The following is a 14,401-nucleotide window of genomic DNA, read 5'->3' as shown; positions in this document are numbered from 1 at the left end:
GACGTGGTGGGTCACGTCCAACAGGGCGGAGGAGGATTTGGTCTTGGTGCAGTAACACCTTGGTGGCAACAGGCATCTGTAACTGAACGTCGGAAAATGGTGGAGGAGGTGGTGCGACGACAGGAGGAAAGAGCCAGACATGCCAGAGCCGTGGCGCTGGCCAAACAGGGTTGCTGGGTGAATTGGGAGAGTGCTAAAAAAAGGAAACTCTCATGGAGTGAAATCTGGGGAATGGAGGCTAATAGACTAAGTTTAGTCATCCGAGCGACATACGATGTGCTGCCTTCCCCAATAAATCTGCAGCTGTGATTTGGAAAGGACCCATCCTGCCCCCTGTGTACAGTCCCAGCCACTCTCAAGCACATCTTGGTTGGTTGTAGGACTAGCCTTACTCAGGGCAGATATACACGGAGACAAAACCAGGTTCTCAGGTGTCTAGTTGAGAAAGCTGAGTGCAAAAGAAAGGTGCAAGCGGACTTGGATCAGAGGCTAATTTTTCCCACAGAGATCATAACAACAACTCTGCGACCAGACCTCGTCCTTTGGTCTAACTCCTGCAAACTTGCGTACGTCATTGAGCTGATGGTACCATGGGAGGAAGCAATTGAGGAAACATTTGAGCGTAAGAAGCTGCGGTATGCCAACTTGGCAGCTGAGGCAGAGGACAGAGGCTGGAAGATCAAGGTGGTGGAAGTGGGGTTTAGGGGCTTTGTTGCCAGTACAACAGCAAAACTGCTTAGAGAGATCGGGATCAGAGGACAGGCACAACGGCAGGCTACAAGAGAATTAGCTAACACTGCTGAGAGGACCTGAGCTGCTGGCAAAGTTTCTGGGCTGCCTTTCCTCATAACAGCCATCCCTCAAGAGTCTCTACATTTAAAGCAATGCATTATCAGGGTCCTTTACTGAACCAGTTCTATTTGTGTTGGGATGGAGACACTGACACGGTGACACCAAATATCCATATTTTATTTTTAAACAAATAAAAAGCAAGAAGGCTCATCTCATACATCCTGAGACGGCATTAGCTGAGCCCAGTGCTGGACATGCTGACAAAATGTAATAAACTGCAACACATGCAATACTTCTGCATTGGCAAAACACAGTAATATCCTGTAGTGAGTCAAGTATTGCGATAATTTCTTTTGGTGGGGTGTCTGATTGTGTGCAGTCTTCTATTGTAAGCTATTACATTAGCTGACAGCGGCGCTCAGTTCATCATTCAAAGACAGTAACACTAACACATCCTTCAAACAGCAGAGAGAGGATTTGAGCTGCCACGATAACCTTTCATGATGCATATGATGTAACTAAAGAGCTTCTTCCAATAATATTTGACCTGTTGGTGAAATCTGTGATATGTTAGCCTGTAAGAAAACATTGTGGAGGCGAGTTTCTCAAATATGAGTTCAACAGCTTTCCGCTGTAAAGAAACCGAGTCTGCATGTGGACATAATAAGACCCACGACGGGGTGCAAATAACAGAGTCCATGTTCAGTCAGGGTGAAGAAACAGATCTTTATTTCATATAGATTCATCAGGTATTGATGAGCAATACAACATCCGGTGACAGCAACAGGTCCATGCACAGGCCCAGGGACCCAAACAACAACAGAGTGCAGCCCAGGGCAACACCCCACCCATGGGCCTGTACTGGCTCACTCTCAGGGTGGATTAAATAGAGGGGAAAGAATAAACTCACAAAAGAAATCACACAAAACACAAAAACAACACAAGGGTGTGTGGATCTGCAGGGAAACTACTAAACATGTTACTGCTACACCAGAACTCCTGGAACACCCATCTATGTCCTCACTGACTGCAGACGCCTCCACAGCTCTGAAATGTATACATACATGTATATATAGCACCTGCACAGGTGCCTGGAGTGAGGTGTGTCCTGGTCCCCTCACAGCTGATTGCATATATACACATATGTGCTGTAACAAAGGCTCCTCCCCCTTTTTCCTTGAATCCCGGCTGCCTCGCTTGTTTTGCTGCTCGCTGCTCTCGGGCGGTTCAAACATGATTAAAGATGACGAGTTTTTTCCTTTTTGCCGTGGCCTCTGTTTGCAGGTGCAATCAGGTTAATCGACTGAGAGCTTTCAGCGGAAAATAATGGATGAGGGAGGGCGGCGAGGTAAAAGCAGGAGGCTGTCACATTAAGCATTCAAGCATTCGTTTTATAAGAACTGTTTACCAGACAAGCTTTGACTGATCTGACTGCAGCTAAACCGTCAGCAGGTTACTGGGAACCAAAGTTAAACCCAGTTTGATCAGATAACTAAAACATCTGCAGCCAACTGAACCGTCCTGCCGCACATCTGTAACTGAATACCAGAATAACACAGAATCACAGGCTGTGAGGTCAGTCAGCTCTCACAGATGGTCACAGCCTGATCCATAAACTGTACAGGAGCTCACCTGTTTCAATTCATGATTAGGGGCGTGTCCTATGACCTTGTCAGTGGTTAATAACAGAAAATCCTAGAGTACATTTGAGGATTCTGATTGGACGTCCTGAGCACTGATTATATTCTGTGTATCTGTGTGGCGCTGCTGTATCTGTGCAGATAACCGAGCTAGCATTAACTGATACTCCAGCTTCTTTTCTCTCCTGCAGACGAAACGCTGAGGCTGTAAAACGCAGACTTCATCTTTTATCTACAGGTGTGACCCGTCCACATCAGTGATGTAATCAAAGTGCGCCTCCCGCGACTCCTTCAGTCATTCAGGGTTTGTGTTTTCACTTCTGGCCACCAGATGAATATCTGTATACACTCACAGCTACTTTATTAGGTACGCTGGTACTGGTGCTGGAAACATTTCTCAGCGCTCCATGTTGACAGGATGACATCATCACACAGCATCCATGATGAGAATCTCACGTTCGGTCCCAAAGCTGCCGTTGGACTGAGACCTGTGACTGTGGAGTGAACTGCCTCAGTGTTATCCTGCAGTAGTAACACGGAGGTAAGCTGTGGAGTTCAATGATGATGAAGCCCAAAGTGTGCTCAGAAAATCTTCCCACAGCATCACACCAGCAGCAGCGTGGACACTGATACTGGCAGGATGGATCCTCACTAAGCTGAGAGCTTTTTCCACCTTCTCTTGTCCAGTTTTGTGAGTCTGTGTAGCCTCAGTTTCAGGAGTGGCACTCCGTGGTCTTTTTGGAGCGTTCTCCTCACCCCAGCTTTACCTTTGCTTGTTTCGGTACATGCTCATGTATGAAGGATGAAATAATTATATGATGAATGAATGTTTACGCAGGGTCAAAGGGCACAGCATCACTCTGTTAGTTTCTCTTCAAAGAGAGTTTAACTTCAAATCACTAAGGGAGGAAGGGAAGGAGGAATAGGAGGAGGAAGGGAAACACAGGAAGCGGAGAGGAGGCTGGGAATGGAGGAGGAGCATGGAGGGTAAACTAATGAGCCCAGATGGCTTAGAGAAAACATGCCGACCTGAGGAGGAGGATTAAATGTACTCTGTACAGCGTGTGAAAGCATGTGTCCTCGGGCTAAACGCCGAGCTCACACTCGGAGAAAAGCTGCACTTTGTCATGTTAATGAGCTGAAGATCAGTCCGTGTGTGTCTGCGAGCCTCCGTCTAACGCTCACACTCCCAGCCTGCCTACTGAGGAGCGTCTCGGGTCAGTGCTGCCAGCGTCTCGTTCACTTTACTGATGTTCCAGCGTGTTCTCGGCACAGGCTCTGAACACAAGGTGTCTCTGGAGATGACGCCCCGTTTTAAGCCCTGCAGAGTCCCGTGTGAGGAGGGGCCCGTGGGTTAGCTCCAGTCTGCTCTCGTCAGGAAGGTTCGGCTGGGGTGAAGCTGCACTGACCACAGCTTTCACACCTCAGAAGAAGATTTATGGTGCTGCACGAATCATTTCTAAAGACCTGCGTGTTCCTCATCACGCACAATAAGACAAACTGCCCACAAAGCGAGGCCGTGCAGGGCTGCTGGCTCTGACCAAGAGCCCGACGACAGCAGAACATCTGCAGCTGTGCAGCCACCGAGCGCTGTGAGAGAGAGCCAGATTATAGAAACAGTAGAAACAGTAGAAACACTTCATTCAGTCTCACAGGAGCAGGCTGAGCCCACAGTCCTCCACCATCCACAGTGACACACTGAAGCTGTGTACACCAGTGGATCTGTCACACTACTACTGCTGATAATAATAATAGGAGCTATTATTACTTACTTATTACTATTTTTAGAGTTTTTACATCAGTCGTAGGCAAAAATGTTCATAATAAATAATAATACGATTTTAAGTCACATGTTAAATAAACAAAAAAGTGAAAATCCGACTTTGTTCTCGCAGACGTTGTTTCCTCTTTAAAACGATGCTTCACGTGGACTTTCATTCGGCCTGCACGACACCGTGTAAATGCAATTTTAAGTAGAACTTGTTCTTTGTTCCGCCCGCACTGCGGTTTTATTGTGAAGCACTTTGATCTACACTAGTCTCTTAAATGTGCTTTATAAATAAACGTCAGTCACTTACAGCCTCCTTCAGTCAAAGTAAAGCCTTCGGTTTGACCCTCTGTCGTTTTAAACAGGATCATTATTTATGTCTGAAGGAGCAGGTCTGGCTCGTTCTGCAGGCGGCAGCGCCCCCTGCTGTTGTAAAGGTTACACCATGATCATGAGCCCTGCAGTCAATATTCAGAGTTAGGGAACCTGAGAGGACACAGAGGTGGTTCTGTTCATTCACTTTTCCAGCATCGTTACCTCTGAAGAAGATCATTCAGCTGCTGTAAGTTTCTCTCTAAACTTCAGTCACAGGCTGAAGCTCTGATCCTTCAAACATTTACAGGAACTCCTTCAGAACCAGAAGTTTTTAATCAAAGCTCCCAGTCTGTAGCAAAGAACACACGCTGCTGTTCCACATTTCAAAGCTAACAGCCACAAAATGATTTTGGAAGAAGGACACTCAGCTGGAAGTCAAAGGTAGTCATCATGTCCCACCTGCTGGCATGAGCCTTGAATGTTTACCCAGAATGCATTTTTTGGAGTTTCCTGCAGTGATTTATCAGAAACAGATCACACATGCAGAGTGCTGATGCTGTTTCTGCTCCTCTGCCTCACAGATTTGAACCTGCTGCTCGGGCAGAGACTCGGTCCTTAGGCTGGGACTCTCAGACGAGGCATAAACAGATTTGTTCGTAGTTTTGATCCAAGCTTAAATGTGTTTTTTAGCCCTGTAACTTTGATCTGGACCCTTTCTGTCAGTGGAAACGAGCTCAGGTTCAGTCCCTGCGATATCCCAGTGGAAGGAGGGCAGCTCAGCTGTATGTGTTACTGCGTCAGCACTGCTCTAAAAAATAAACACAAAATTACAGAAACACTTTGTTGGCACTTTAGAGAGAATGTTTTGGTGAATAAACATTTGTTTATTTGTTTATTTATTTTACTGTGGACACGTTAAAAAGAAGGAACTTCTGTTACTTTTACTATGGAAGCCTGTGGGGGTCTTCATCAGCAGGACGAGCTGTAAAGTTGATAAAAATACAGGTAAAAGTGCGTCTGCTGGGCCGATTCTGGCCCCTGGGCCATATGTTGGACACCCCTGTGCTCACCTGATTCTGTATACGGACCGTACCTTGCTCAAGGGCACCTCAGAGGAACCGTTCGGTGGATTTGAACCCCCGACCTTCCGATCATGGGGAAAAGACGTCACCTACCGAGCAATCTCTGCCCTCACACACCTGAGGAAGCTGCTGCTGTGGGTTGATCTCCCCTATAATGTGCAGCGCCACCATCAGGTCAGCATGTGAACGCGCTCAATGCTGTGATTTATGGTGGGGGTGGGAGGGGGTATCTGCGGACATGAAGACACTTCCACTCAGTCATAAAGCGGCTGTGACGCAGTTATTATTATTATTATTATTATTATTATTATTATTATTATTATTATTATTATTATTATTGTCGGTGAGATTAGGTCAGCTGCAAAGCATGCAGGGATACCTCTGTGTGTGTGTGTGTGTGTGTGTGTGTGTGTGTGTGTGTGTGTGTGTGTGTGTGTGTGTGTGAGGGAGTGAGTGAGTGGGAGTGGTCTCCTGCAGGTCACGTGACGCAGGCCTTTGTTAATGTGTGATTCCGTGGAGAAAGACCAGGAGGACAAAAAAAGTCGCGACCGATCGAGCCGCCGAACCACCCTCATCCGTCCACGCTCCACCCTCTCTGCGCCCCGGCCTGGATGCTGCTCAGAGGCCGCTGGCACTTCTACCTGGATTCGTGTGTCCGCGGCTCTCCCCGCCGGTTTGAGTGCGAGGCAGCGGGGCTGGGGGATGGAGGCAGAGTCCGGGCTGTAGGGGTGGAGGAGGTGTGGGGGTCGGCTGTGAAGCCCCAGGTCCTGCTCGGCTTTGTTATCCCGGGATCGAGCTGCAGCCCTGCTCCGTATTTCTGAGAGCCGAGGTGAGGAGCACATGGACGGAATCTGTGAGCTGTGCGTGGATCAGAACCCGCTGCGTGGATTTGTGCTGTGAGGACTTAGTGAAGGAGGACCCAGAAAAACACGACAGATTCTTTTACTCCAGTTTGTGTCTCTTTGTGTTCATCCACCTCCCTGCGCGCACACCAGCCTCCCCCGTTATCCCCCCTCCGTCCTCCATCATGGCTTCAGAGCTCCGGGTCTCCTGCTTCTGCTGCCTGCTGGTGCTGCTGGTTCTCCCCGCCGTCCGGAGCTCGTTCCACCGCAGCGGTGTGGACTGCGGCCCCGGGAGGGCCGAAGACTGCCCAGGTGAGCTCGCTCACAGCCTGCTTACACTTGAAGGGCTCTGTGGAGGGTCAGAGGTCGGAGCAGTGCGACCCAGCCTTTCTCGTATTTGTGTTTCCGTCGGTGTGTCAGTACCTGTAGTACACCTGAGCTGTGATGTAATGATGCTGAACAGATGTTTCACCTGCTGAAGCTGCAGCCATGTTGCTCTCCTGTGTGTGTGTGTGTGTGTGTGTGTGTGTGTGTGTGTGTGTGTGTGTGTGTGTGTGTGTGTGTGTGTGTGTGTGACCACTCCTCACTTTAACCAGGTTCTATTTCAGGGTTAATTACAGGGTGGAGCAGGGCGAGGCTCAGTGATGGAGCTGGGTTGTGTAGCTGCTCCGTCCGCGTTTCTCAGCAGATCGTCAAATCTGGCCTCCAGACAGCGGGTAGGCCACAGACTGTAAATAGAAGATGGACAAACCACCGTGGTTGGTTTGTGAACTCTGGTTTAACTTATCAGCCATCACCAGCTGACGCTGACAGAGGCTGTTGTGCTCACACCTGTCAGCGTGGCCACGCCCCTAATAATGCAAATGTAAACATTAACCCGTCACACAGGTGTTATGATTGGATAATTTAGCTGAAGAGACCAACACCGGTCCTGTGGTGGACTCAGTGAAGGCGAGACTGAGGCAGGTCCGGTCCTGGAGTCGTGAGGTGGATGGACCGTGGTCAGACCTGCTGACCTCCTTGTTGTTTGCAGTGCTGTCAGGAGGTGCAGGAGGTTCATGTCAACGTGAGAAACGAGCAGCTGATTCGTCTCCTGACGAACGATAACGAGCTGTGGCTCGTAAAACGCTTCCGAGGAAGTGAGGATGGAGTGCTGTGGAAGTTTCAGGGTGTTTTTCTGCATTTTCTTGATTTCGCACACATTTCAGTTCTGTGTGAGTTACAGTGCAGATCCTTCACTCAGTGGGAAAACATCGCTGCTTTTGTGTGTTTGACATTTGAGGGCATCACCAGCAGTTTTGAAAGATCATCACAGAGTAAACGATTCATCAGCTCATTCACGAGATGCAGTGTTGCTGTAACAGCTGGCTACAGCAACACTGTAACAGCTGGAAAACGGTGCAGCAGCAGGTGGAGCGGTGGTTTGGTGCAGCAGCAGCAGGTGATACTGAGATGAGCCCTCACCTGGAGGAGGAGGAGCAGCTCGCACATCTGGAGGGAACTTCTAGTTTATGTTGATCTGAATACAACGCCTCCTGCGTGCCTCCTTTTGGAGGTGTTCTGGGCACCCCAAACTAGGAGGAGATCCCAGGGTCGATCCAGAACCTGCTGAGACTTCAAGGCTCTGCTGTCCAGCTGTGCCACCGTGACTTCAGATAAGCAGAGGGTGGATGATGATGGACGGGTGATGGACATATAGTGGATTAATCCGCCGCTGAAAATAGTCCCTATGTGTTCCTCCCATCTAAAACATGTTTGATCAGATCAGTGAGCTGGTGTTTGTGTGCAGACACGAACTCATTTTGAACTTTTCTCCTCTAAAAGTAGAAACCTGGAGCTGAAATAAGTCTCTGAACTTTTTTAGGATCTAAAGAATCAAAAATCTCTGAGTTCTACTTTTAGAAGCTCTGAAGGTTTTTTTTAAACCTGAGCGCCGTCACTGATGTTCTCCCGGCACGTCGCACCACCCCGCCTCAGCTCGTCTTTTATGAGCTCCTGACTCGCTCCGACAGCAGGAAGTCAACGAGAGCAGTGAGGCGGGGACGGAGGGTGGAGGGCGGTTTAACCCGTGATCAGGCCACAGGTCGACCTTTAGCGGTTGTCCTGGAGACGCCGGCTTCACCTCAGAGTTATAGGAGACTGTTTCCTTTGAAGTAAGTGAGGTGTGTTTTACTGCTGTTGGTGTGGAGACGATGAAGCCAGCGACAGGCTGAGGGTTAGTCTGTCCTCAGCTCCCGCAGCGCTGCGTCTCACTCGGTCAGGACAAACTCTGTGATGACGAACATCAAACTGACGGCTGGAGGCGTCCTAACACCAACCTGCACCTCTGTGGAAGTCAGCGCGACTCTTTAATGGTTCCTGTTTACGAGCTGAAGCACAAACTGAAGCTCACCTGGAGGCTCGAGTCCGTCCCCCCACCTGCTGTTCCTCACAGAGGTCTGAAGGTCTTTCCTTACAAACATGTGACTTTATGAATGATTGATGCTCATTTTAGTCCCGCTGACATCAAAGCTCGTACAACAGGGACCTGACCGAGTTAGCAGCTGCACAACAGCACGTTAAAAATGCAGCAAACACAACACGGCATACAAACACCATCATCTGCGGCTGCATGTGGTGACTTTAAACTAACAGCTGATTTGGATTGAAGTTAGTTAGTGTTAATAGAGATCGACAAACCACGTGACTTACGCGCATTGCATTGTGGGTACGAGTGGCAGCAAAATCAAAACACTGCATCAAGCGCCTGCATTTCCAGCACCGGTAACCATTCATCCTGCGGTTTTAATCCCTACTTGCATCCCTGCAACATTTTCAGATCTAATAGAAATAAAATGAGTGTTTTTTCCTTATTTCTATCTGGCGCTATTGTTTCATTCTGTTATAGAATCGTAGAGCAAAGAGGCAACACTGAGCACATGTTTGCTGCACGCTGAGCTTTGTTTCCAGCAGAAACGTGCAGACGGCCCTCTCTGCTCCTGCTGCTGTCGTTCTCCTCACACTCTCCTTCCACTAACACCTGTGTGCAGGTTGTCGTCCGTGGGGGCGGGGTTACCCGCTGTGACTCCCACAGAGCCTCCCGACTGGTCCCTGCAGACACCGACTCCATAAACAAGCTGCCGACACTTGATGATGCAACTGATGCGCGTGTATGTGTGTGCGTGTGTTTGACTGTTTGATCACCTGATGAAGGACCCTGGCTTCAGTCTAAGGGACCAATCAGCTGCCAGAAGATAAAATGATGTCACGCCCGTTCATTAACACAGGCCCGTGTACCTGTCTGTGCCTGTGGCAGCTCCATGGATGGCCGTTTCTTCTTAGTGTTAGAACGACAGATTATAGATGCTGCACTCATTGCCATGTTGTTAGCCAATGAGATCATTGTTTCCACAGTCAGCTCCGCCCCTCTTCAAGTCCCGTTTGAAAATCACCAAGATGGCAGCGTTGAAGACGCTGAGGCTTCGGGCAGGACCCAGATCTGACTGCTAGTTCCTGTTAGCGCACGCTTGTTCTGAGTTCACGTCTTAAAGAGTGGACCAATGATGTGGCTCCACTCAGCGTGAGACCAGTAAAGGAAGAAAAACCAGTAAACTATGATGGAGCTGCTGCTGAACTCAGAGAGACTGCAGAGTTTACTGCAACGTAACTCTGGCTCTCAGACAGTCATTTTAACAACACACACACACACACGCACAGACAGACACACACACACACACACACACACACACACACACACACACACACGCACAGACACACACACACACACACACACACACACACACACACACACACACGCACAGACACACACACACACACACACACACACACACACACACACGCACAGACAGACACACACACACACACACGCACAGACACACACACACACACACACACACACACGCACAGACACACACACACACACACACACACACACACACACACACACACACACGCACAGACACACACACACACACACACACACACACACACACACGCACAGACACACACACACACACACACACACACACGCACACACACACACACAGACAGACACACACACACACACACACACACACACACACACACACGCACACATGCACAATAACAAAAACAGTGTGTTCTCCCAGGATGCGCTGTGTGTGTGTGTCAGCAGGTTGATGTGGCTGCCTCAGCACACTGTGGTATTTACTAATTACAGGGGAGCTGAGGTCACGGCCTCTGTAATTACAAGCTCTAATTGGCCAGCCTGCGGGCTGCCGACCAATCAGCTGCCATCAGGAAATTACTACCCTGGATAATAGTGTGTGTGTTTGTCAGTGGAGCTGTATTGTTTTATCAGAGTTTCCCACTCTGTGTGTGTGTGTGTGTGTGTGTGTGTGTGTTTTAGCCACAAACTGAAATATCTCCACAGCTGGTGGGGGTGGTTGGTGGTGGTTGGGGGCACGGGGGGTGGTGCTCCTCAGAGGAGGGATCCTGTGCTGCTCAGTCTGATACCTTTAATCTAACATGTTTAAAGCTTTACAGCTGTGTGCGGAGTTTAAAGTGTGCGCTCACAAACACGCCCCCATCACAGACAGACGCTCGTCCTTTTATTTTTGGCATCGTCAGCCTTCATGTGAGCACAGTAGAGACACAGAGTGAGGGAGGGGACTCACACCAGCCTGACCTTTGGTGGCACCTGTTCAATCAGCTGTAGCAGCACCTGAGCCTGTTCCTGTTTGAATTCTGTTCACTGTAGGTGATTAAGTGATCATCATCACTGATGATCTGAGTGGACCGTGAGCTCCTCTGTACACCAGCCATGCATCAGCTGAAGCTCAGACCTGTCAGCAGGACAGAGCTCAGAGCTGAACCAGGACTCGGTTTATCCCGCAGACTGACCACTTTTATTTCATGCAAAGTTTTGTTTAGTTGAAATCGCTGGACGATAGCTGTGATGTAAGAATGATCCGCTTTGTGTTTTTTCCAGATTTGTCAGAGAAGAAAAGCGACCTGCGCGTGTGCGACACCGGGACGTGTCGCTTTGGAGGAACCTGCCGCGAGAATGGCGCCGACATCAAGTGTGTCTGTCAGTTCCACGTGAGTTACACACACTCACTTCTGCACCTTGGCGCCCCCTACAGGCTGCAGTGCTCAGGTGTAGTCTCCACAGTGCTATTAAATGCTTGCTGAATGAAACCAATCACAGCTTTTTTTATGTGTGTGTTACAGCTGCTGTTACAGATGTGATTAAAGCTTCTGAAACGTGATCATTGTGAGCTGGTCACACAGCAGGGTGCACATTGTTTACACATGCTAACTGTGCTGTCTTTGGCATTGTGCACAGATTTTTGAATTTGGTTAGACCGGAGCGCACTGACCAATCAGCAGCGAGCCTGCCTGCATCGTGAATGAGGTGTTACCTTCAGGCTCCCTCAGAGCCCTGTGTGTGTCTGAGTGCTGTGATAAAGTTACTTTGTGTTTCAGTGCAATAAGAAGTACGTCCCCGTGTGCGGCTCCAACGGAGACACGTACCAGAACGAGTGTTTCCTGAGGAGAGCGGCGTGCAAGAAACAAAGAGCCATCAACATCGTGTCAGAGGGGCCCTGTTACCACGGTAACTCACCCTCTTCTTTAGCCTTTCACTGCTTCTTATAATAAGCAGACTTCAGGTTTCAGACGCTCGCTGTGATTAATGTGTGAACAGGTGGACACAGTCACAGGTAACCCCAGAGTCTAAATCAAAGTCCTGTAATCTGATAAAAAAACATTAAACTTGTTGCTGCCTTTCATGGTGTGTAACTTGAAGGCCCTGAGTACTCTGAGTACTTTCTCCCACACTGGAAACACTGGGATGATCACATTATTTGAACATTACCTAATAAGACTGATTCAGCACAGACAGTTATGTTAAACTTTCCTAGCAGTCCTTCACAAACAGGGAACAGTCTGTCTATTCTCTCCATCTGTCAGCTGCTGCTGGCTCTTCCTCCTCCTCTTCCTCACACACTGCTGAGTTTGTCCTGGTGGGTCATCAGGGCTGCAAAGCCTCACAGATGATGTGCAGCAGTGGGTCCCTCAGTCTGTCCTCACTCTGGACACTTGCAGTCGTCACACATGGAAATCAAATGTGTGATAAGCTGCAGGATTCAAACACAAGTGTAACTTATAAACACATGTTCATACTTTTATTCCACAATCAGAGAGAAAGAAACAGAGAGAGAGTGCAGGACAGACAGACAGGTGACAGTCTCAGGTGTACACACTGCTACACAACAGCACAGAGAAGCAGGATTTAGTGTTTGTGTTATTACGAAACAAGAAGAGTCCCAGATGGTGCAGTGGACACATGTGTGACTGCTGTGATTAAAGCGTCTTTCTTTCAGGGCAGAGGCAGCAGTGAGTCAGCTCCAATAGACTTCCATGTTAAAATGTTTAAAGGCTTAATGTTAGCTTTCTTAGGGGCGTGGCCTCTTTGACTGACAGATGCATGGTGACACACCATGACCGTGTTTGTGCTGTTGGAGCCCTTTAGAGCACTTTTAATAACATCATGTGACCAATAATATGGCTGCTGTGAGGTTACCGTAGTAACAGAGCATCCAGGAAGGCGGAGCTCCAGGTTTGGTGAAATTCAAGGATTTTAATTGGATGTTACTGAGCACTGATTGGCAGCCATCTGTGTGATGCTCGTCTTCATAAAGAAGGATTATTTTGAACTGTTAATCATGCAAAGCTACTCAATGAGTCCAGAAGTATGGACACACACACAGAGCCTGTTATGACACCTCTGCAGCAGCAGGTTAAAGTTAACTTCCTGTAGCCAGTGACACTAACCTCAGAACGTGTGTGTGTGTGTGTGTGTGTGTGTGTGTGTGTGTGTGTGTGTGTGTGTGTGTGTGTGTGTGTGTGTCTGTGTGTGTGTCTCAGATGCTGGATCAGGATCTGGAGATGGAGGTAAACAGCTTCATGTTTGCTCTGGTTTGTTTCTGAGTGTTTTTAAGTCTCTGAGTTGAAGCAGACGAGCTGAGCGGCGTTTGTGTGTCTGCAGACGACGAAGGCTCCGGCCGCGGGAAAAAGACCTCCAAATGTGGGAACTGCAAGTTTGGAGCCGAGTGTGATGAAGACTCTGAGGATATGATGTGAGCACGCACACACACACACACACACACACACACACTCAGTGTTAGGAGTGAGCCTGAACGAGCATGTGTGTGTGTGTGTATCCAGCTGCATGTGTAACATCGTGTGCAACGGCCACAACGACAACCCGGTGTGTGGCAGCGACGGCGTCACCTACGACACGCCCTGCCACGTCCGGGAGGTGTCCTGCCTCAAACAGCTCAAGATCGACATCAAGCACGTCGGACGCTGCCATGGTAACAGCATCACAGCAAACACTCCTTCATCCATCACCTTCATCATCATCATCATCTACTCACAGCAGGAGAGAGAGGAGGAAATATGGAGGAGGGGGGTGGAGCTACGGGAGGAAGAGGAGGAGGAAGATGAGAGTCAGGAGGGAAAATGTCTCAGTTCATTTATTTTGAATGATGATCTCAACACACACACACACACACACACACACACACACACACACACACACACACACACACACACACACACACACACACACTGATTATCGCGGCTGGCTGAACAAACAGCTGGTCTCATTTTAATGCCACGACCTCCTGCTCCACATTTTCTCTTCTTTGTTCTGTCCTCCTCCACCTCCTCCTGCTCCTCCTCCTCCACCTCCTCCTGCTCCTCCTCCTGCTCCTCCTCCTCCACCTCCTCCTGCTCCTCCTCCTCCACCTCCACCTCCTCCTCCTCCACCTCCTCCTGCTCCTCCTCCTCCACCTCCACCTCCTGCTCCTCCACCTCCTCCTGCTCCTCCTCCTCCACCTCCTCCTGCTCCTCCTCCTCCACCTCCACCTCCTCCTCCACCTCCTCCTCCTGCTCCTCCTCCTCCTCCACCTCCTC

At 49.1% G+C, this 14,401-nt stretch overlaps 1 protein-coding gene across 1 annotated transcript in view; it reads left to right on the top strand.

Annotated features, from left to right (window-relative positions):
• The first annotated feature begins 6,078 nt into the window (after nucleotides 1-6,078).
• The window catches only part of LOC308386182 (tomoregulin-1-like), a 16,929-nt gene continuing 8,606 nt past the window's right edge, over nucleotides 6,079-14,401 (top strand). Inside the window, exons 1-6 of the mRNA XM_080865538.1 lie at nucleotides 6,079-6,751; nucleotides 11,409-11,518; nucleotides 11,906-12,035; nucleotides 13,349-13,375; nucleotides 13,470-13,560; nucleotides 13,649-13,797. Of these exons, the coding sequence (XP_080721664.1) occupies nucleotides 6,625-6,751; nucleotides 11,409-11,518; nucleotides 11,906-12,035; nucleotides 13,349-13,375; nucleotides 13,470-13,560; nucleotides 13,649-13,797 (634 nt within the window). The 5' untranslated portion in view covers nucleotides 6,079-6,624. The remainder of the gene's footprint in view (nucleotides 6,752-11,408; nucleotides 11,519-11,905; nucleotides 12,036-13,348; nucleotides 13,376-13,469; nucleotides 13,561-13,648; nucleotides 13,798-14,401) is intronic.

This window comes from Rhamphochromis sp. 'chilingali' (genome assembly GCF_963969265.1).
Source record: "Rhamphochromis sp. 'chilingali' genome assembly, chromosome: 18".
NCBI classification, from domain to species: domain Eukaryota; kingdom Metazoa; phylum Chordata; class Actinopteri; order Cichliformes; family Cichlidae; genus Rhamphochromis; species Rhamphochromis sp. 'chilingali'.
This window is presented reverse-complemented; position numbering and strand designations above follow the sequence as displayed.